This window comes from Crinia signifera, chromosome 6 (genome assembly GCF_055691185.1).
Source record: "Crinia signifera chromosome 6, ASM5569118v1, whole genome shotgun sequence".
Taxonomy (NCBI): domain Eukaryota; kingdom Metazoa; phylum Chordata; class Amphibia; order Anura; family Myobatrachidae; genus Crinia; species Crinia signifera.
Window position 1 is genome coordinate 257664160 of NC_139222.1, and position 24969 is coordinate 257689128.

The following is a 24969-nucleotide window of genomic DNA, read 5'->3' on the forward strand; positions in this document are numbered from 1 at the left end:
GGCCAGGCACAGAGGTGGCCACGGCAGAGCGCACAGGTATCACAGGGTTAATGCAATGCTGATGACAATGATGACTCCATTGCTCTAATTGTAAAAGCGACCAGTTGATGGTGGGGTTGTGGAGCCTGAGCCAGGGAAGGCCCAATACAATATCATAAGACGCCTTAGGAATGACAAAAAATTTAATGTGCTCTTGATGTAAAGTGCCTACTTTCAGCAGAACCGGTTTGGTACTGGCACGTACCTCACTGCCCGGAATTTTACTGCCATCCACTGCTGTGACGATGAGATGAGGATGTAGAGGCATCACGGGAATTTGTAACTTGGTAACAAGATGCTGAGAAATGAAATTTCCTGCCGACCCGGAGTCGACCAAAGCGGAGCTTGATCTGAGTCCAGCAGGGGTCTCTAAGGACACTGGAAGGGTAAAGTCAGTACAGGGAGGAGACTTTGAGACATGACCTAACCTAACTCCTCCGTTACAGGTTAGGCCCTGGAGTTTCCCGACCGCTCGGGACAATCATTGATGAAGTGACTGGGAGCAGCACAGTAAATGCAGAGTTTGTTGCGCTGTCGACGGGAACGCTCTTCAGGAGTCAGGCGTGATCTACCTATTTGCATTGGTTCTTCACTCGCAGGGGACTCTGAGCGTACTCGAGGAGTAAACTTGGGAATTAACTTCTTTTGTTTCTCTAGACCTCTTTCTCTGATGCGGAGATCAATCTTTACACACAGAGAGATTAAGTCTTCCAAGGAATCAGGAAGATCGCGGGTGGCCAGTTCGTCTTTAATGCGGTCTGATACCCCTAGCCAGAACGCGGCTGTCAGGGCTTCATTATTCCATTGTAACTCAGAGGCCAAAGTCTGGAACTGGATCACATATTGTCCCATGGATCGGGACCCTTGTTTGACCCGTAGTAAATCTGTGGATGCTGAAGTAGAGCGTCCAGGTACATCAAATATACGGCGGAAAGTCTGTAGGAATTTGCCATAGTCTGACAAGAGGGGATCAGATCTCTCCCATAACGGTGATACCCAATTGAGGGCGGAGCCAGTTAGCAAAGACACCATGTAAGCTATCTTAATTCTGGCGGTAGGGAAATTGTGTGGAAGAAGTTCAAACTGGATCTGACACTGGTTGATAAACCCCCGGCAGAGTTTAGGATCGCCGTCATATTTGCTGGGGACTGGTAGCTGGAGACGGGAAGGTAAAGCAGCGGGTGGATATAGATTCCCCTGGGTAGTTGACACAGGAGTCGGCAATGACTGCTGCAATGTGTCCAAGCGATTGGATACTTCTTGAAGGAATTTTATCACTCGCTGCTGCGTGGCTTCTTGAGTCTCTATTCGGGCGGTAACATTTTGAATGACCGCTGGTCCCACACTGGGGTCTTGAGCCGAGTCCATCGGTCTTGAACAAACTGTCAGCGCGGGCGGATTTTGTGTTCCCGGCTGTGACCGTGGTGGACCAGCTGGAGAGCCAAAGGCAGAAGGTTTGATGTAGGACATACACGGGGAGATCAGGGCACAGCGAACCAGAGAGTTGACGGAGACCAGGAACAGGGGCGCGGAGTCTAACCTGCCAGCGGTATTCACCAGGGAGCCCCGCAAGGAACTTTGGACTTAGCTGCGTCTGACAGGCAGGTCGCGGCCCCCTGCCCTGGTCCTCTGGACGCAGGCAAGGGAGATGATACTGGAGAAGGAAAGGCAATCTGGAAACTGCGGAGGACTGCACAGGATGTCGACAGCTGAGGTAGACTGTGGTGCCGACAATGGTGCCGACGGCTGGTAGATGGCTCAGGTATATGCTGGAGAAATAGGACGTGGGTGATAAAGTCTCTATAGAGCACAGCAGCTGAATGTCGACGCTGGTGTCGACGGAGCCAGTCGCTAGTTCAGGACAAGATGGAGAATGTCGCTGAAAGGCTTGGAAGCCAATGGTGGTAATGGCGAGGCACCTGTACTCGACTGCAGAGGTGGAAAGGCAGGAGTCTTCTGGAGATGGATAACCCAGGAAGGTATAGCGGGTGCAGGTAACGCTGGAGAGAATCACAGGGGAGCCTGGAGATCTCGGAGTCTTGGAAACTTCTCTGTCACAGGAGAATACTGAGAGCAGGTAAGCAATTGTTCAAGACAAGGAAGGAAGGCCGCAGGCCGGCTTTATCCCCCTTGCTTGTCTGTGATTGGCTGCCAGCTGTAGCACCAATCAATGCTGGGAAAGGAGCACACACCTTGATCCAGGTACAGGTGTGTGGGTCAGAGGTGACGTGGATGGACAGCGGGGATTGGTCTGGGGAATCAGCTGACTTGAGAGTGTCATGGCGGCACCCATGCTGCCCGGGAACGGCGTGCGCTTGGCAGGGAACTATGGCAACTGACCGCGGGGACACAGGGGACATCGCGCCACACATCAGAAGCCATGCGGATGACAGGCCTCTCACGCAGTACCGACCATCGAGATGGTAATGAGCGATGTTTCCGATGGTAAGATCTGCGGTTTGTGACAATTTGTTTTTCCTCACTTATATGCACCACATTAGATACCTGCTCATTTGTATGTTATCATTATACCATCATAGTATTGAGACTCCTACTTATCCCATTCCCTGGCAGGATCCCCTGGTGAGGGACGCGGTGTCCTGCCTGCGGAAGGCTGCTGTGGCTGTCAGCAATGTATACACCCAGGCTCTGCTGCTCTACACCTTCACTTTGTGCGGAGAGACCAAGCTCAGGAAAACATTGTTGGATAAATTGGAGGCAAAAGCAGTGAGAGGCGGTAAGGAATGGGCTGAGCTACAGAATGATATGGTGCAAATGAATGTTATACTAATGCGCCAGAACAATACATACTGCCTGAGGAGTTCTAGAGGACTACAGTCTACTATACCCCACCCATTTCCCTGGTGTGTGAGGGCATTGTGATACCTTATATTGTTCACCATTATGGTAATACCCCCAAATGACCAGTGTACTTAATTCACTGCACCTCCCGGGCTACCATCAGGGGGCACTGCTGGGCCTCCAGTCCCATGCCCAGACAGAAGGGGAATCCCGGGACTGAAGTCCATCAAGTATCATTTGTCATAAACACAGTTCACATTTCCCTTGAAGCAATGTAGAGCAGGGACGGATTTATCCTTCGGGGGCCCGGGGTCACTTTAGACAGGGGGGGGGGGGCTTCCACTTGTCATCACTAGCCGCAAACTGCACAGGAGAATATTACAGAACACAGAGTAAAGGCAGTATAAACTTGGTCAATGGGTAACTTCAGGGGGATTAATATAAACATAAATATATATGTAAAATACCACATGAAATGCCTGTGTTTGTCCCTCTGTACCTTACTGTGTAGGAGACCTTAGAGGCTCAACGCTGCCTCAGATTAAAGCCCTCCCATTAAGAGGCTGCAGCTGCTGCTGTCCTCCATAGGCCTGAGAAGCATATGATATGCTCCACCAAGCAGAGCTCAGCACAAGCCTCTCAGCCTCTGACCTCTTGTGCACAAAGTCTCATTGGACTCAGTAAACTCCCAGTAATGCGCTGCACACTTGTGCAGTCAGTGTGCCTTGGCTCCCGATGCTCAGCACCATTATTCATTGTCACATTGGCAGATAGGTGAAGCTGCAGCACTACCCCACTCCCATGCACAAAACCTTTAGATACATTTTTTTTTAAATTATAATAAAAAAAGACATGCCAACCACAGGGACCCCTTAATCCAGCCCTGATCTAGAGGTAGAGTAGTGCTGTCACTGCCGCAGACATGCAAGGTCTCACCAGTCACCCCAGGAGTTCGAGAGGGGACCCTGCCTTTGTTGTCAGTCCTGGGCCCCACAAGTTTTGTTGCAGTCCAGAATATGGAACATGTTATAAGATTCCTCACATACAGTAAGTAAAATGTACAGACATTCAGGGTTCGATGTATCAAGCAGTGACAACAGTGAAGCGTTGACAAGTGGAGACGGTGCAGATGGCAACCAGCTTCTACATACTGTATCATTTTACAGAATTGACTTGATAAATGCTTCTTTAAAGCTGATTGGTTGCTATGGGCAACTTCTTAATTTGCCCCCTTCTTTACTATTTCCACTGTTACAATGGGAGTAAAACTGCTATAAGCATGCTATAAGTATAATAATGTAGAAATACTGGAGTGTGAATATTGCTGACCTACTGTATAAGGGAAATGCTAAGCATTATTACAGCGCTAAAAGTGTTTATCTCAGGCCTTGCACATTTGGCCGCACAGTTGTACACAAGTACAATAGATGCTGCTGCATGCTCTTTTGACCCATGGAGGTATCCTGTTACCAGCGGTAGGTTATTACCACATGGCAAAAATTGGATATTTACCATAAGGGGCTATCCAATTATAGCACATTTTTCCTGTGCTGTAAATGACCCTGTATTACACAGAGACACATAGCTTCTGAAAAAAAAGCCACAGACCTGTGTTTCTGAAGCAATCTTTGTGGGTTTTGAAATTAATTGTTAGGGATTTAGTTTCACCTGCCTGAGTCAAGGGAAACCAAACCACTGACTAGTTCCAGCATCTGGGGCTAATAGGATAGCTGTGTGGTGTCTCCCACTATCTCCAGGCTTTGAGATGAGAACTTGATTCTAGCCAGGTCTGTATATGTTATATATACCAAAGGCACTTAGCTCAGTTCATTTGTTGTTAGATCATATGATCTTCTCATCATAATGTATGAGTAGAGTATGATGTACAGTATATTTGTGTTTGTCCATGCATATATATGTATTAGTAATGTCTCACACCACGCTGTATCTACAGATGGACAGCTGCACTGGGAGCGGGAGTCGGCTCCGGTCTCTGATGATCTATACTGGTACCGCGCTCCATCTGCAGAGGTGGAGCTAGCGGCCTACGTGCTCCTGTCACTTGTCTCAGGCTCCAAAAAAGACATAGGCAAAGCTTCGCAGGTTGTGAACTGGTTGAGCAAGCAGCAAAATCCGTATGGAGGATACTCATCCACACAGGTGATATAATGGAGTGGGGAATTGTATTCTACAGTCAATAAAGCTTCGTAATATAATAGAAAAAGAAAGTAAAGCCCCATACACACTGGACAATTTTTGCTCGGCATATGGCACCCTTTAATAAGATAGGACTCCTTAGTACATGTTTTGTGGTCCCCCGTCCACAGCAGACAATATCACCCTGCTCTATGTAAACATTTTTCATTTATGGATAGCAGGGCGCTACTATGTCCTGTCTTTCATACTGGCACCTGCAACCGTTGGTGAATCCACATATAAAATAGCCCAATCTTGCTAATATATTAACCCACTAGTGCTGGAGATTATCTGCAGTCACAGTGCTACATACATAATGTTTCCATATATGGCTAGAGGGCGGCCAATGTCCTACCAGAATCATAAATGACACCTGCACACATGGTGACTTCCATATTTGGAGGACTCCTCTCTTTCGGAAGATGAATCCTAGTATAATTTATATGGTGGACAAGGCATGTAGGAAAGATGAGATCCAAGTTTAGTAGGAGACAGATTCAGGCTGGAATATTAGTCAACCACATTATCTTCTGCATAGATCTTGGGGGGGATATGTATCAAGCCTTCTACAGGGTGGAGAAGTTGCTCATAGCAAGTATTTAGATCATGCTGTCATTTTACAATATGTTCTTCAAAAATTGTATCTTAAAGCTTTTTTTTTTTGCTATGTTCAACTGCATCATTGTCTAGAAGGCTTAGTACATATCTCACTTGTTATGGATATTCCTCTATTTTCATTTCACCTCAACCTAATGAAATACTTGGTATAATCCCCATAATCAATATCAGTGCATGTGTGAATTAGCCCTATCCCCATTACTAGATATCTGTCAGAAAACAGGTGTATCTGCACAAACACATAGCTCACAGTTCCAACCTCACGTCCTCCAGTAACTTCTCCTGCACAGACAGGGCCGGAGCCACCACTAGGCAGCTCTAAGCATTTGCCTAGGGCGCCGGCACCTGGAGGGTGGCAGTTCGCCCCTCACCCCCAGCGAACTGTGTAAAAAACTTGCGGCCCCGGCGTCCCTGCAGTGCTGCTGGAGCGGTCAGGGGTGTCCGTGCCGCAGGAAAATAGAAAATAACTAGCACTATGCGCGCGGCGGCGCGGGAAGCGCTAGTTATTTTCTATTCACTGCAGGGACCCCGCCGGCCGCAGCCAGCTTTATACACATGACGGCGCCGCAGGTACCCCTGCGACACGGACACCCCTGACCGCTCCAGCAGCACTGCAGGGACGCCGGGGCCGCAAGTTTTTTCCACAGGTACCACCCCTCCCCCCGGCACCGGGACGCCCCCACCCGGACTCGCCTGGGGCGCTCCGGTGCCTTGCACCGGCCCTGTGCACAGGAACAGCTGTTGCCACTGAGTTCCGCCCCTTCAGTCTCAAGTAGAGATGCAGCTGAGTTCTGGCTGTACTGTCAGAGCCGGCCCTAGCCAATTTGATGCCCTAGGCAAAATTTTGCCTGGTGCCCCCTAGCACTGCCGCTAATTCCACCTCTGATCCAGCACCAATAACCCAGCAGCACAGATCACAGCAGCAGCCAATAACACCCACCATCCACCGGCATATCCATAATGGGTTCAAGGTTTGCAGTGCACACTGGGGGCCCCACACACTGTACACCTTGCACCCATTTCATTTTACTCACCTCTCAATCGCTCTGGCAGACCAGCGGTAATGATCACTGGGAAAACGGCTGCGTAGTGACCAATATTCACATTATACAGCGAGTAGTGACCCAAATTCACATTACACAGGGCGTAGTGACCCATATTCACATTATACTGCGAGTAGTGACCCATACTCACATTATACAGCGAGTAGTGACCCATATTCACATTACACAGGGCGAAGTGACCCAGTCACATTACACAGGGCGGAGTGACCCATATTCACATTATACAGCGAGTAGTGACCCATATTCACATTATACAGCGAGTAGTGACCCATATTCACATTACACAGGGCGAAGTGACCCAGTCACATTACACAGGGCGTAGTGACCCAAATTCACATTACACAGGGCGTAGTGATGCATATTCACATTACACAGAGTGTAGTGACCCATATTCACATTATACAGCGAGTAATGACCCATATTCACATTACACAGGGCGTAGTGACCCAGTCACATTACAAAGCACGTAGTAACCCATAGGGCTTTTTCACACTCTCCGGCTCCTGCCGGGCGGTGAAAACCTGTACGTCCAGGATGCCGTGCAGCACACCGCAGTTTAGAATGGAGGGGATGGTCACAGCCCGGCAGCCGTCCCTTCCAGTGGTGGGATCCGGCTGCAAACATGGCCGTCCCATGTGAATGGACACAATAGTGTCCATTAACAACTACTGTGCATGGCACGGCTTTTGGCCGTGCAGGAATTTGCTGCCCGGCAGGAGCCGGAGTGTGTGAAATAGCCCATAGTCACATTACACAGCCCATAGCATACTTGCCTACCTGACCTTCTCCATGCGGGAGAAAATGCTCTGTTCCTGGACTTCCCTGGTAATGTATGATTGCCATCACCCGTGGTGAAACACCTTTACCTAGCTCCCCACAGGTGATGGCAATCATACATTACCAGGGAAGTGCAGGAACAGAGCATTTTCTCCCACATGGAGAGGGTCAGGTAGGCAAGTGAGGCCCATAGTCACATTACTTAGTGACCCATAATTACATTACACAACAAGAATTATATACAGCTCCGGAAGAAGCGTTACTCCGGTACTTTTGTAAGTGGAAAAAAAACAGTCTGTGCTTTATTCACAGTGCTGAAGTTCTGCAATACTTTTTGATTGGTTCATTTAAGTAAGAAGCATTAAACACTTTTTGAGGAATTTTTAAGTTTTACTACAAGGATTTTTACTACACATACTGTATAGCAAGGGCACCCACATTGTTGCATTGCTTCAGCAGAGTGCTGGCTTTTCTGGAAATATATATATAAGTTGAGGGAGGGGTCCCCTTTTGGCCATATATATATATATATATATATATATATATATATATATATATATACACACCATATGTATATAATAGTAAAAGTTGACAGCAACACACACATTCTGGCTGTTCCCTACTCACAGCAGATTCATGCACAATATATAACACACGCACAAACACACTCACACTCGCGGGTCCCCAATCCCTATATCCATTACCTTCAAGAGTCATCAGAGTAGACAGGGCTGCTGCAGCACTTGTCCTCTCAGGCCCAGGCAAAGTCGTGGGCGTGGCCTAATCACGGATCCCGTGGCCACGCCCCTTTTGCAACCCTCTTGTGCTGAAGAAGAGCAGGTACCGCTAGCAGGCGGGGGAGGGTGCACTGCTGGCAGAGCTTAGGGGGGAGCCCTCTAGCCTGCTATATACCTCTGTCAGTGTGCGCTGTCCCAGACCTGGCCCTAGGAATGCTTGAATGCCCCTAGGCCACACATGTCCAAACTATGGCCCTCCAGCTGCTGTGAAACTACACGTCCCATCATGCCTTGCTACAGTTCTGCTATGAGGGAACGTTAAAACTGTGGCAAGGCATGCTGGGATGTGTAGTTTCACTGGAAAAAAGTGGGGTCTTGCAGTAGGATGTAAAAAAAAGACTGATTTAGTCTTACCTGGGGCACACTTTGATATGATGTATGTTAAATTTGTTAGAGTTAAGAATTAAATTTTATTATCTGTTTTCTTAAAAGGAGGGGGTGACAGTTGTCACCTTGGTCTGCACCTTGTATTTACAGGGTGCAGATGTTAATAATTTAATGTTACACACAAGTATCTTTGTCAAATGTGATTTTTTATATATTCAGATATTTAGCATTCATTAGACATAGAAAACGTTTCTTTCTCCATTTGCGAGAATATTTGAATACAAATGTTCCAGATGTCCACAGGGAATTGCCTCAAAGGGTTTGTGTGAATGTCACAAAGGCCCTTTTGCTTATATTGTAATCTTGTGACGCACCTATATTTGGCAATTCCTGTTTGCTTCCCACCTTACTCTGACTTTGAATTTATATTTGCTGATGTGCATATATTCTTTGTGAAGAAATAGAGTGAAAGCAGAGTTAAGTGTTTTTGTTTCACCGTCCTCCTCTTCTGCTTTCAAGCATCTTAAACCAGTATCAGATGCTGGATGAGAGAGAGGTAGGGTAGTGTTTCCATACACTGAATTAGAATAGTATCACAGGGTTGGCTTCTGCTTGTCTATGTTGATTGCTCAGAGCGATCCTGTTGCTTATTTCAGCAGTGCAGAAATTCGTTCGGCTATCAGACTGAGAGTGCCTTGCTGTGGAGATGTAAAGGGTAGGGATTGGCTGTATCCCTATCTACTCAGAAAAGTTTCTGAGATGTCTCTCAAATGAGACCATTCTGCTGCCAGATATCAGCCTAAATTGCTTCAAATATCTGATGAGAGATAGTCTCTATTGGCAATCTCAGAGAGAAATGATAGATAAAGCTGGCTGTTTCTGCTGTTCTGAGACTCTCACCTTTACTGTCTCTGTTTGCATAAATGTCTTGCAGAGACCAGTTTCGGGTTTTAACAGAATGAGAGAACTGCCGGAAATTATAGTATTGTAAAGATGAGTTATAGATTGGCAGCAAATGTAGTCGGTCAGAGTATTCCCCTTACTGGTTTGTTTTTACTCTATTAGCAGCGTGAAGGTGATAGTTCTATGCTGAACCTTCGGTACTTATGTAGTATCTGGGCTGCCGATTTCTAAATCGGGTCGGATCGGGCACATCGCATCGCATCGCATGCGACCATCGATGCGATGCGATGCGATGACCCGATTTTTCCATAGGAATCAATGTTAAAATGGACTGAGTCCATTTTAACATGGAATTCAATGGGAAAAAGGGGTCCTTTTCATACCCCTACTATCCAAGTGGGCATGGAGTTGGATATAAACCTGTGGCGAGCGTAGCGAGCCACCGAGCCCGAAGCGTGGCGAGCGTAGCGAGCCCCGCGAGGGGACACAGAATACCGGCCCCTCGCGGGGCTCGCTTCGCTCGCCACGCTTCGGGCTCGGTGGCTCGCTACGCTCGCCACAGGTTTATATCCAACTCCATGCCCACTTGGATAGTAGGGGTATGAAAAGGACCCCTTTTTCCCATTGAATTCCATGTTAAAATGGACTCAGTCCATTTTAACATTGATTCCTATGGAAAAATCGGGTCATCGCATCCGATGGTCGCATGCGATGCGATGCGATGCGATGCGATATCGCATCGCATCTGATTGTATGCCTTAACTTAAGGCATACAATCAAAAAATCGGCAGCCCAGATACTACATAAGTACCGAACCTTCTATCTGCATTGTATCATTTCAACTGTGAGGTTTATTCAGTTTGCAACTGTATCATTAGTTGCTCATCATATGCACGTACATTGTATCACTATTCCTTGCTAAGTACAAAAATGACAGGCAATCCTTGTAGTCAATTATGATCTAACCTGTTGTGGGTACAATAGAGATTTTAATTGGTTCAGTCTGTCTCAATCTATTGTCCTGTGTGTACACAGATCGCATATATTGTATCACAGTTTTTTACCATTCATTGTATCACATTAGCAACTAAGTGTGTAGGTGACAGGCAATCCTATTAAACAATTTAGGCTTTAAACTGTTGTACTTACAATAGAGATTTTAATTGGTTCAACCCGTATCAATCTATTGTCCTGTGTGTACACAAACTGCATAAATTGTATCACAATTTGTAACCTTGTATATAGACAATCCTTTTAAGCAATTTCTGCCTTCAATTGTTGCAGGTACAATAGAGATTTTCATTGGTTCACCCTTTATCAATCTATTGTCCTGGGTGTAACCATTCTTGCAAGAATAAACATAAGACCGTTTTATCAATCAATGCTGGTAGATGTGCAAGAATATATATGGTAGGTTGTGCTATGTGGTTACTGTGTGGTTGCGTGCATGTCCACGCCAAACCACACTGGTCACCCTTAATTAAGCTTGATTATCGGGAGGTACAAGCAAATATTGTTACAGTTTTTATGTGTGATTATGCGGGCTACTATAGTGATATTGGCTGCCTCTTAATACTCACAGCAATGTACAATGATATCCTTACAACTGGGTTCACTGTATAAACATATAAACTTACCAGTGTAAAACTTTATCATACCTCCCGCTTATAAGATTGTTTTATATTGCTGGGCACTGATGGTTGGTGCGGACATGCACGCAACCACACAGTGAACCCAGTTGTAAGGATATCATTGTACATTGCTGTGAGTATTAAGAGGCAGCCAATATCACTATAGTAGCCCGCATAACCACACATAAAAACTGTAACAATATTTGCTTTGCATCCTACTGCAAGACCCCACTTTTTTCCAGTTAAGTTCTCTGAAACTTGTTCTGGGAGCACCACCAACAGGTTATTTCACGAATTACGGTTTATAACAACAATGTTGGTTTACTAAATTTGACTTCAATATGAGATTATGTGCGGATTCCAAAAACCTTTTTTCCAAATGTGTAGTTTCACAACAGCTGGAGGGCCATAGTTTGGACATGCCTTCCCTAGGCAATTGCCTAGTTTGTCTATGCCTAGGGCCGGCTCTGTGTACTGTACCTGCATATGCTCATCTGTGATCAATGGGGGAGAGTTATCAAGGCAGAATAGATTTGCATTCATCCCCCACCAGCCCCTAATTCTCCATCATTAACCCCTTCCTGACAGAGCCTGTTTTTGCCTTCCTGACAGAGCCCTTTTTTTCAATTCTGACATGTCTCACTTAAGTGGGGATAACTTTTTTTTGCTTTTACTTATCCCAGTGATTTTGAGATTGTTTTTTCGTGACACATTGTACTTCAAGTTAGTGGTAAATTTTCGTCGATACAGTCTGTGTTTTTTTGTGAAAAATACCAAAATATCGTGAAAAAATGGAAAATTTAGCGATTTGCAAAATGTTAAATTTTCTGCTTGTGAGACAAATAATCATACCACTCAAAATAGTGAATAACTAACATAGACCATATGTCTACTTTATGTTGACATCATTATTTCAACTTCCTTTTAATTTTTTGGGACACTAGGAGGCTTACAATATGAATAGCAAATTCTCAAATTTTCAAGAAAATTTCAAACACTGATTTTTTTAGGGACCAGTTCAGTTCTGATGTGACTTTGAGGGACTTGTATGTGAGACACCCCCATAAATGATGCCATTTCAAAAACTGCACCCCTCACAGTATTCAAAACAGCATTTTGGAAGTTTGTTAACCCTTTAGGTGTTTCACAGGAATTAAAACAAAGTGTAGGTGAAATTTCAAAATTTCTTTTTTTTTGCAGATTTGCAATTTTAATACATTTTTCTAAGGAACACAGTACATTTTACTAGAGAAATGTGACTAAAAATTGATTCCCCCAATTCTTTTGTTTTCATAAATATCCTATATGTGGCCCTAGTGTGCACGGTGACCAAACCACAGGCTTCATAATAGAAGGAGCACCTACTTGATTTTGGAGCCTCCTTTTTATGAGATTATTTTTTAGGCACCATGTAGGTTTCTAGGCACCATAACATGCTAAAAGTTAGGAACCCCCCCACAAGTGACCCCATTTTGCAAACTACACCCCTCAGGGAATTCAGCTAGGGGTATAGTGTACATTTCAAACCCCCAGGGGTTTCACCAATTTTGATACAAGTGGGCAGTGAAAATGAAAAATTACATTTTTTTACACAAAAATGCAGTTCTGGCTCAAAATTTTTCATTTTCAGAAGGTATGAAGGAGAAAAAGCACCCCAAAATCTGTGCCCCAATTTCTCCCGAGTACGGCAATGCCTCACATGTGACCAAAAAATACCAGTTGGGTGCATGGCAGGACTCAGAAGGGAAGGAGTGATTTTTGGATTTTGCAGCACAGATTCTGGTGGAATGAATGGTGGGTGCTATGTTGCACCAATACAGTGGAACCCCCCCACAAGTCACCCCATTTTGCAAAGTACACCCCTCAGGGAATTCATCTAGGGGTATAGTGTACATTTCAAACCCCCAGGGGTTTCACCAATTTTGATACAAGTGGGCAGTGAAAATGAAAAATTACATTTTTTTACACAAAAATGCAGTTCTGGCTCACAATTTTTCATTTTCAGAAGGTATGAAGGAGAAAAAGCACCCCAAAATATGTGCCCCAATTTCTTCCGAGTACGGCAATGCCTCACATGTGACCAAAAAATACCAGTTGGGTGCATGGCAGGACTCAGAACGGAAGGAGTGATTTTTGGATTTTGCGGCTCAGATTCTGGTGGAATTTTGGTGGGTGCTATGTCGCATTAGCAAGACCCCCCAAGCACCAATACAGTGGAACCCCCCCACAAGTCACCCCATTTTGCAAACTACACCCCTCAGGGAATTCATCTAGGGGTATAGTGTACATTTCAAACCCCCAGGGGTTTCACCAATTTTGATACAAGTGGGCAGTGAAAATGAAAAATTACATTTTTTTACACAAAAATGCAGTTCTGGCTCAAAATTTTTCATTTTCAGAAGGTATGAAGGAGAAAAAGCACCCCAAAATCTGTGCCCCAATTTCTCCCGAGTACGGCAATGCCTCACATGTGACCAAAAAATACCAGTTGGGTGCATGGCAGGACTCAGAAGGGAAGGAGTGATTTTTGGATTTTGCAGCACAGATTCTGGTGGAATGAATGGTGGGTGCTATGTTGCACCAATACAGTGGAACCCCCCCACAAGTCACCCCATTTTGCAAAGTACACCCCTCAGGGAATTCATCTAGGGGTATAGTGTACATTTCAAACCCCCAGGGGTTTCACCAATTTTGATACAAGTGGGCAGTGAAAATGAAAAATTACATTTTTTTACACAAAAATGCAGTTCTGGCTCACAATTTTTCATTTTCAGAAGGTATGAAGGAGAAAAAGCACCCCAAAATATGTGCCCCAATTTCTTCCGAGTACGGCAATGCCTCACATGTGACCAAAAAATACCAGTTGGGTGCATGGCAGGACTCAGAACGGAAGGAGTGATTTTTGGATTTTGCGGCTCAGATTCTGGTGGAATTTTGGTGGGTGCTATGTCGCATTAGCAAGACCCCCCAAGCACCAATACAGTGGAACCCCCCCACAAGTCACCCCATTTTGCAAACTACACCCCTCAGGGAATTCATCTAGGGGTATAGTGTACATTTCAAACCCCCAGGGGTTTCACCAATTTTGATACAAGTGGGCAGTGAAAATGAAAAATTACATTTTTTACACAAAAATGCAGTTCTGGCTCAAAATTTTTCATTTTCAGAAGGTATGAAGGAGAAAAAGCACCCCAAAATATGTGCCCCAATTTCTTCCGAGTACGGCAATGCCTCACATGTGACCAAAAAATACCAGTTGGGTGCATGGCAGGACTCAGAACGGAAGGAGTGATTTTTGGATTTTGTGGCTCAGATTCTGGTGGAATTTTGGTGGGTGCTATGTCGCATTAGCAAGACCCCCCAAGCACCAATACAGTGGAACCCCCCCACAAGTCACCCCATTTTGCAAACTACACCCCTCAGGGAATTCATCTAGGGGTATAGTGTACATTTAAAACCCCCAGGGGTTTCACCAATTTTGATACAAGTGGGCAGTGAAAAAGAAAAATTACATTTTTTACACAAAAATGCAGTTCTGGCTCAAAATTTTTCATTTTCAGAAGGTATGAAGGAGAAAAAGCACCCCAAAATCTGTGCCCCAATTTCTCCCGAGTACGGCAATGCCTCACATGTGACCAAAAAATACCAGTTGGGTGCATGGCAGGACTCAGAAGGGAAGGAGTGATTTTTGGATTTTGCAGCACAGATTCTGGTGGAATGAATGGTGGGTGCTATGTTGCACCAATACAGTGGAACCCCCCCACAAGTCACCCCATTTTGCAAACTACACCCCTCAGGGAATTCATCTAGGGGTATAGTGTACATTTCAAACCCCCAGGGGTTTCACCAATTTTGATACAAGTGGGCAGTGAAAATGAAAAATTACATTTTTTTACACAAAAATGCAGTTCTGGCTCAAAATATTTCATTTTCACAAGGAATGAAGGAGACAAAGCACCCCAAAATCTGTGCCCCAATTTCTCCCGAGTACGGCAATGCCTCATGTGTGACCAAAAAGTGGCAGGACTCAGAAGGGAAGGAGTGATATTTGGAGTTTGCAGCACAAATTCTGGTGGAATTTTGGTGGGTGCTATGTCGCATTAGCAAGACCCCCCAAGCACCAATACAGTGGAACCCCCCCACAAGTCACCCCATTTTGAAAACTACACCCCTCAGGGAATTCATCTAGGGGTATAGTGTACATTTAAAACCCCCAGGGGTTTCACCAATTTTGATACAAGTGGGCAGTGAAAAAGAAAAATTACATTTTTTACACAAAAATGCAGTTCTGGCTCAAAATTTTTCATTTTCAGAAGGTATGAAGGAGAAAAAGCACCCCAAAATCTGTGCCCCAATATCTCCCGAGTACGGCAATGCCTCACATGTGACCAAAAAATACCAGTTGGGTGCATGGCAGGACTCAGAAGGGAAGGAGTGATTTTTGGATTTTGCGGCTCAGATTCTGGTGGAATGAATGGTGGGTGCTATGTGGCATTAGCAAGACCCCCGAAGCACGGTGAAATTATGAACCTAATATTCCATAGATGTGTGGTATAATTTAAAACACTCCTTTATACATAGGCCGGGTTTGTCGGGGCAAGTGTCACACTGGAAAATAGTTTGCTTTCTTATTCCCTTTTTATAGCAAACTTTGCACCTTTTTTGTGTCCTGCCCTTTTTTCCAGTGGAGGGGATTTCATCAGGAAAATGCTGCCCTGGTACAATACGGGGGCCAGTACTAGAAGTACTGGGGCCCTCTGCCTGCTGGTTCCCAAATATTAGGCCCTTTATGACTTCCTCTTGAAAGTGCATAAATGTCCCCCTCTGGCCGGTAGAACGGAATAGCACGTAAGCGTTATACAGTGCCATCTGGATGATATACACGGCCACCTTCTTGTACCAGATTTTTGTTTTCCGCAGGGCACTGTACGGCTTCAGTACCTGATCTGAAAGATCCACTCCGCCCATGTACCTATTGTAATCCAGGATACAATTAGGTTTTGAGGTGTGGGTACTGGTACCTCGTACAGGGACGGAGGTGGTACTGTCTCCGTGAATTGTTGTCAGTATAAGGACATCCCTCTTGTCCTTATATTTGACCAACAACATATTTTCGGTGCATATTCCCCTGCTTTCACCCCTTCTCATTACTTGGGCAATGTGCGTTTTTGGGAGGCCTCTTTGGTTCTTGCGCACAGTACCGCAAGCTGCTGTACCTCTTGAACCAAGGGCCTTAAACAGGGGGATGCTAGTGTAAAAGTTATCCACATAGAGGTGATAACCTTTATCCAGGAAGGGGTGCACTAAATCCCAGACAATTTTCCCACTAACACCTACGAGGGAGGGGGGGCATTCTGGCGGTTGAATTCTTGAATCCTTCCCTTCATAAACCCTAAACCTGTGGGTGTACCCTGAGGTGCTTTCACACAGTTTATACATTTTTATGCCATACCTTGCCCTCTTACTGGGAAGGTACTGGCGGAATTTAACCCTTCCTTTAAAATGTATAAGGGACTCGTCGATACAAATAAATTTTTCAGGGATGTACACCTCTTCAAATTTGGCACTGAAATGATCAATGACCGGCCTGACTTTGAATAGCCGGTCAAAGGTGGGATCATCTCTGGGTGGGCACTGTGCATTATCGGTGTAATGTATGAATTTAAGAATTGTCTCAAATCGAGTCCGGGGCATGGCCATACGGTAAAATGGAGTACTGTACAGAACATCTGTACTCCAATATTGCCTAATTTCTGGCTTTTTTACTATGCCCATATGAAACACCAGACCCCAAAACGTCATCATCTCTACTGCATCTACAGGGGTCCACCTAGCAAATGATGACGTGGGGTTTTGAGCAATAAACTGCTGGGCATATAAATTAGTTTGGTCCACCATTAAATTTATAAAATCATCAGAGAAAAATAATTTGAAAAAGTCAATTTCTCTGAGACCTGTGGAATCAAATTGGATTCCTGGCATGGCCAAAAACTCAGGAACCTGGGGCTCAAAATTGTCTGGTGGTGGGGTCCATACTAGATCAATTATTGGGGGGGGAATCTCAGCTGATCTACGGGGGCGTCTTTGAGGGGGTCCCTCATCAGCAGAGGAGGAAGAGGAGCTTAAGGCAAATCCTTCAAATTCCCCGCTTGCATCACTGGCTGTGTCAGAGTCAGAAGCAAGCATGGCATATGCCTCCTCCACTGAATACATTCTCCTGGATGATTGGGAGGACATTTGGGAGGACATTTGGGAGGACATTTGGGATGCCATTTTTATTTTTGTGTTACCGGTAGTGAAATGTTTCAACACGTGTATAGTGTAGGGGGGGGCACAAACTTTATTTCAATCCGGGGGGTATGTAGTGTGTAGTGTGTATGTGGTGCAGAAAAAAAAAAAATACTTTATACCAATAAAAAAAAAAAAAAATGAAGGGGTTAAAAAAAAAAAAAAAGGAAGGGGTTAAAAAAAAAAAGGTCCTGCGCCAAAAATTGAGCACAGATGTTGGTCAGTAACGTCTGTCACTGAACAGCGCTCAAAGGCAACAGGAATTTGATCAAAAAAAAAAAAAAAATAGATCAACCCTGTGCCGAAAGAGATGATCAGTGATGTACGTCACTGATCAGCGCACAGCGGCCACAGGACACCCACAAAATCACAGTGTGTGTAAAAAAAAAAATTAAAAAAATACCCCACAGCACACACACAAAAAAAAAAGGTGATCAGTGATGCGACACTGATTACCAGTGAGGTGCAGCAGGTGCACAACCTTTGGTGCAACTGACAGGTATATATAAAAAAAAAAAAACCTCTGTACCCCCAAAAAAGTTGCTGATCACCTCAGATATAGTGATCAGCACAAAAGGCGGGGACAGCAGACACAAAATTTAGCACTCTCTATCACTATCTCTCTCTATCTCTCTATCTCTCACTATCTAACACTATCTAACACTCTATGACACTGCAGCAGCAGCACTCACAGGTATATCTATATATAAAAAAAAACCTGCGCCCCCAAAAAGTTACTGATCAGTTAATTTATACTGATCAGCACAAAAGGAGGGGGCAGCAGTCAGTTATATAAAAAATATATAGCACAATCTGTCACTATCTCTCTCTATCTCTCTCTATCTCTCTCTCTCTATCTCTCTCTATCTCTCTATAACTATCACACTGCAGCAGCACAAAATATAGCACTCTGTCAGTAGGCCTCTCTCTCTATCTCTCTCTCTCTATCTCTCTCTCTCTATCTATAACTAGATCACACTGCAGCAGCACAAAATATAGCACTCTCTGACACTATCTCTCTCTCTATCTCTCTCTATCTCTCTCTATCTCTCTCTATCTCTCTCTATCTCTCTCTATCTCTCTCTATCTCTCTCTCTCTATCTCTCTCTATCTATCTCTATCTATCTCTCTATCTATCTAGCTAATACTAATACAGTGCAGCAGCACAATATCACAGTATGGCACAATTATTGCACAGGATCCAGGAAGCAATCAGCAGCGATCAGGTAAGTATTGCAGCAAGTATTTCTGGTCAGTATGGCGGCAGGGGGGTACGGTGACCGCACTGCACGCTTTCCAGACCGGAATGGCGTCTGCAGTGCAGTCACCGTTAGTTTAAATCTCCCTCCTTGGCTGTGATTGGTCCGTCGGTCCGACGGACCAATCACGGCCTTTGGGGGCGGGCGGGGTGAGGTGGGGTGACACCAGTGTCACCCTTACACCCCGCGGTGATTGGTGCTGTACTTTACAGCACCAATCACCTCTGATCCCGTGTCACCGGCGAACGTTATTCGCCGGTGACACAGGAAAACGCTGTGAATGGCTGTTCACACTGAACAGCCAATCACAGCGATCGCCGACGGGGGGGCGGCATCGCAGCCCCCCCGGGGCATGCACGGACATGTCTGCTGTCAGGGACAGCAGACATGTTGAAACTGTCACCGCGTCTATAGACGCGGTGACAGTTTAAATCCATGACGTACATTTACGCCATGTGTCGGGAAGTGCTTCCCGACCATGACGTAAATGTACGTCAAATGTCGGGAAGGGGTTAAAACATGTTTTTCTTCTGCACCTGGTCTAACACATGATCAATTTCTTTATATTATATTGTCCTATGGAAGATTCTTTGCAAGTACTGGTGATTCTCTCAATCTGAGATGGGCTGAAACCAACTAGGGACACTGGATGACATTATGAATTACATTCAGAATCAGTTTACTGCCAGGTGTTTCAATGCAAGGTGCATAAAACACAGGAATTTGTTTACGATATCTACCGCTCGCTGTGACGATACATTACATTATTAGACCATACAATAAGACAAGGGTGGGACTTGTTCTCAATGATCCTGCCTGCACGTTTCTGGACCCTGGCATGATAGATGTCCTCAACTGCAGGGAGGTTTGTAAACATTCAGTGGCGTAACTATTAATTATTTTGCCAGTGCCCCCCCAGTAGGGTTAAACTCCCCCCCTGTGTGGCCGGTACCTCCTGCCGCATCTGTCTTGTCTTGCGGGTCCCGGCTCTCCCGGCTCCTGCTGCTTATAAAAAAAAGTGACATTCGGCGGAAGGCGGCAGCAGCTAACTATAGCCCTGCAATCCCCCCCCCCCCCCGCGCCCACACCTTCTCAACGCCTCCCCACAACTGTGTGGGCTGCGTGGCTATAGTTACGCCACTGTAAACATTGAATACAAGGTTCTTATAATATGTGTTTTTGACTTACAGCCTTTTTTCTGTTCACAGGACACTGTTGTGGCCATTCAGGCCTTAGCCATGTATGCAGGATTCACATTCAGTGAAAAGGGGGATGTGACGGTGACTGTCAGTTCTAAGACTGGCTTTCAGCAGCAGTTCCATGTGGACAACAATAACCGGCTGCTGCTGCAGAGAGCTTCACTACCAAATATCCCCGGAGAGTACACGGTGACATCCACTGGGGGTGGTTGTGTCTATGTGCAGGTCAGTGGTTACTTTCTGTCACTCTTCTTCTAACTATTAGATCCTTAAGCCCTGTACACACTATGCAATAAAGGCAGATGATATGTATGATAATGATCTCGTTCAGTAGTGTAATAATAACTCTGCATGCTCGTGGTGGCTTGGAGGCGCTTGGTAAGTTTGGGTGCTGGGGGTCTACAGGGGCTATTGCTGCTCCGCTAATGGGAACACCTCTGTTGCTGGGTCTGTTACTGCTCTGCTGCCTGACTACCGGGATCAGCAGGTCTTCCTGTCTGCAGTGACCGTCCCAGCGCTCTTCCTGTTGCCATTATAAATGCTTCTTAGTAAGAAGAGGCAGAGCCAGATTAAGGTCTAAATGGGCCTGGAGCTGAAAATTATCAAGGGCCTATTATGCGCAATAATGTGGGGGGCGTGACCAGTGTTCTGGTTGGGTGGTCTGCTCATGGGTGTGTCTTTATTTGTGTAAATGCTTTCAACTAATTATATATGCCTGGAAAAGGCAGGGGGATGGCATAAGGAAAATGCAGGGAGATATATTGGCGGGTGCCCTCCAAAGGTGCACCCGCAGGATGCCGATGTCCTCAGATACTTGCGGGGTGAGGCGGCACTCCAGTCATAAAAAAAATACTGAAAGTCGAAATTTGGTAGACAATATGTCAGCACCTTTTATGTGGTCACCTAAAGTTACCACACCATATACCCCTTATACAAATCATGTAACACAATAGTAATCCCTTATACTGTACTTGCCTCTTACATATTATGCCACATGGAATGAGCCAAAATTCACACTATGGCACACAGATTGAGTCAACTTCACGTTATGCCACACAGATTAAGGCAAAATGCACATTTTGCCACATGGATTGAGCCAAAATACACACTATACCAGGCATGTCCAAACAGTGGCCCTCCTGCTGTGGTGAAACTACACGTCCCAGCATGCCTTGACATAGTTTTAGCATTCCCTAATAGCAAAACTGTGGAAATGCATGGTGGGACTTGTAGTTTCACAACAGCTGGAGGGCCATAGTTTGGACATGCCTGCACTATACCAAACAGATTGAGCAAAAATGCACAATATGCTCCATACACAGGGGCATTTGGCGCGCATTAAAAATTGACACCATAATGCCCATTAATGTTAAGCCACACACCATAATGTCCATTAGGTATTATGCCAAACACCATAATGCCTATTAAAAATGATGCTACATAAGTGTTGCTTACCTACATGTTCATTGCCAGGGGTTCCATGCTCATTGCCAGGGGTTCCATGCTCGTTGCCATGTGGGATTACATGCTCATTGCCAAGGGGGAATACATGCTAGCGGTAACTGGGGGACAGCAGCCGCAAGGCAGAAATGACAGCCATTGACAGCAGGGCCAGATTAAAGCAGGGGCAAAAGGGGTCAGTACCCATGGGACCCCTCTAGCTAGGGGCCCCCTGAGGTTGGCATGTATTTTTAACAAAAACATTATTATTATTTTTTTAGCTAAAGGTTTTGTGCATGGGAGTGGGGTAGTGCTGCAGCTTCACCTATCTGAGAATGTGACATTGATTAATGGTGCTGAGCATCGGGAGCCAAGGCACACTGACTGCACAAGTGTGCAGTACATTACTGGGAGTTGACTAAGTCCCACGACACTTTGCACAAGAAGGCAGAGGCTGAGAGGTTTATGCTGAGCTCTGATTGGTGGAGCTCATTACATGCTTCTCAGGCCTATTGAGGACAGCAGCAGCAGCCTAGTCATGGGAGGGTTTTTAATCAGAGGCAGCACTGACACTGTGAGGTCTCCTACAGTCCTACAGAGTAAGCAGTTACCCATTGACCAAGTTTATACTGTCTTTACTCTGTGTTTTGACAGTATAATATTCTCTCATGCAATTTGTGGCCAGTAATGACAAGTGCAAGGGGGTCCCCCTGTCTAAAGTGCCCCAGGCCCCCCGAAGGCTTAATCTGGCACTGATTGACAGCCGGGCAGAGAGCAGGGGGCTGTCCGGCTGTATTCAGAGCACTGCATGTCCCGGCTATTTGAAATAATACCCCTCACACCAGAAAATGCAGGTACTTACCCGGGAATATGATCCCAGGATCATGCAAGGACATTCTCGGACTGGCCCCTTTTACACCAGCCTAATCCCTGCATTTTCTGGTGTGAGGGGGAGAGAAAACCACCGCCACCCCCTTTAAACAAACAGCTATATCTTCGGAACCAACTGACCCATTTAAATGTAGGCTTCGAATGATTTTGGTCCCGTGAAACTGGGCCATTTGGTTCCAGAGAATTCTGACCTTAAACAACATGAACAGCCATGAAATTACATTTTAGAAATGAAAAAAAAAAAATTGGTTTACCCACAATATCTCTAGAACCAATGAACCCATATAGACCAGGTATCCGATTGAAGGCCCAGCGATTTGGGTTCGACTGAGATCAACCTCGAGCTTCTGTAATGCCGGAGTGGGAACTGACAGCCGTTGGAACCTGGTGGAGGTCGGAATTAGCGGGTCCCATGTTATCCTATGGGAACAACGTTCCAGGTTTGCCTGGCGGTATCTCTGGTTCCCGGGGGGCTAGCGACACGGGGCTGGGCTCGTTGGAAAGCCCTGGCCCTCAGCTACAAAATGGGCCTATTTGGAGAGTGGGCCTGGAGCTGTAGCTCCATCAGGCCCATTGTTAATCCGGCCCTGAGAAGAGGCGTACCTAGATATTCGTAGGCCCCATAGCAAAATACACCTATGGTAGTTACACCCTTGCTTCTTACAAAATGACTGCTCCCTAATAGCAGACAGTTATTGAGGATGGTAGAGGAGGCGGCGGCCATTTTGCAAGGGACATTTTTTCACTGTATCAGGAGGAGAGCACCAGGACCGCAGACAGGTAGATCTGCTGGTCCCTGCGGGCTGGCAGCGGAGCAGCAACAGCCCTGGCGATGACAGCGGTCCTGTTAGTGGTGAGGGGGAGGGGTGAGTAAACTTTTTTAGGCCGGGGGTGGGCGCACAAATTTAAGTTACGCCACTGATATCGTTAACGATATTATCATGCATATTCTGTGTGTATGAATTATAATGATGCGCGCTCCTGAGGGTTGTTATCATAAAAGAAGATGGTCAGTGGGAAAGAAAGTCTTTATCGTTGACATCCCTCGGTGTGTATGCACTACTGTATATCATTCATTCTGAAGTTCAAGGGAATTTTTTTTAAATATTGTTGTCTGCCTTTATCGCAGTAGGGTGGATTAAGGTTATTTATTATTTTTAGGGTCCTTATTCCTTATTGCCTCTATTTGCAGCAATAAGATACAGTATGAAGGTTTGCCCAAATATGTTAAAATACACCAAGAGAGACTGGAGCTCGTTCTTGTGGTGTATAAGAAGTGAAGGGATAACATTAGATTTCCCTTCAGTACTTTTCCGGAAGCCATACACACTACTGCACATGTGCGGCCTGCTGAGTACTGTATATGGGGATGGATTTTATGGATCCCTCTCTAAGGACTCATTACAGTAAAGAGCCTGTGGGCTTCTAGAGGCAACACAGTCTATCGATGGTGTTGCCTATCAAGCACAAACTCCGGATAGTTTTGTTTTCTGGAGCTTGATACATATGGGGATTGCGGAAAACTTCTGAAGACTGAATGTTTTCAGCAGTTTTACCACATTTTACGGCTTCGTACATCTCACGCTATGTATGCCCAGCTTTAGAAACCACCATCCCATCCAATAAACTAGGCAGAGGCAGAATTGTGCAGAGGAAAATCACACAACATATAATGCGCAATCTGGCAATGTACTCACCCCGCACCAGCCCCAAGTGTTCTAATAACGGTTAAGATACTATAGCTCACAGGTTCGATTCTCACCATGGCCCTAACTGTGTGGAGTTTGTATTTTCTCCCCTTCCTTGTGTATGTTTCCTTCTGGGTACTTCGGTTTCTTCCCACAATTCCAAAATATACTGGTAAACTGCCATTCAACAAAAATTAAACCTAGTGTGTAAGTGTGTGTGTGTGTGTGTGTGTGTGTGTGTGTGTGTGTGTGTGTAGATGGGAAGACTAAAAGAGCCAAGTGGTTATTATCTGCTGTCACATTCTATGTTTCTTTTTTTTTTTATAAATTGTTTATTGCAGATTTTCAGAAAATACATCCGTATACATCAATAAAGACATGGGAAGGGGCAAACAACAAAAAATAATAAGGGTAGAGGGGGAGGGGAGGGGACATTTCTACTGCTTTGTAGACATTAACACTCTTATTACACTATCTCCACCAAGATGACAGTTCTATTGAAGATGGGATGTTGCCCATAGCAACCATTCAGATTCTATCTATCTTTTAGAAGGTGCTAAATAAATAGGTAGTAGAATCTGATCCAATAGCATTCCCATCTCAGTAAATTTACCCCAATACCTACATTCTTATCTGCATTTTTCTGGGTATTTGTCCTTAACCAACAGACAGTCCTGAGATACAATGTCCCTCCACCCAAACAAGATGCCACCTTCTTATTAACTGTGAAATCATTTACAAGAATGGATTGTCTGAAGGATCGAGTGACAAAGTTTGAAATTCTTATCAATGTTACGTGAGTACTTTATACTTCTGTATTTATTATACTATTCTCTGACCCTAACTCTCTCTCTCTAACTACTGTCCTATCTCTCAGCTCCCATGCCTCTCCAAGCTACTCGAGAGAATTGTCTAGTCTTGCCTCACACACTTTCTTAACTCTCACACCCTATTAGACCCGCGTCAGTCAGGATTTCGTTCCCAACACTCCACTGAGACAGCACTGACTAAAGTGGTGAATGATCTGGTAACTGCCGAGTCTAAAGGCCA

The 24969-nt window shown here is 45.3% G+C and overlaps 1 protein-coding gene across 2 annotated transcripts in view; it reads left to right on the forward strand.

Annotated features, from left to right (window-relative positions):
- Window positions 1–24969, forward strand: part of LOC146009245 (alpha-2-macroglobulin-like) — a 144116-nt gene that overhangs the window by 109627 nt on the left and 9520 nt on the right. For both annotated transcript variants that reach the window (XM_083149411.1, XM_083149412.1), the window contains 4 exons: window positions 2614–2776; window positions 4796–5001; window positions 19910–20125; window positions 24588–24715. In XM_083149411.1, coding sequence (XP_083005537.1) covers window positions 2614–2776; window positions 4796–5001; window positions 19910–20125; window positions 24588–24715 — 713 coding nt within the window. The remainder of the gene's footprint in view (window positions 1–2613; window positions 2777–4795; window positions 5002–19909; window positions 20126–24587; window positions 24716–24969) is intronic.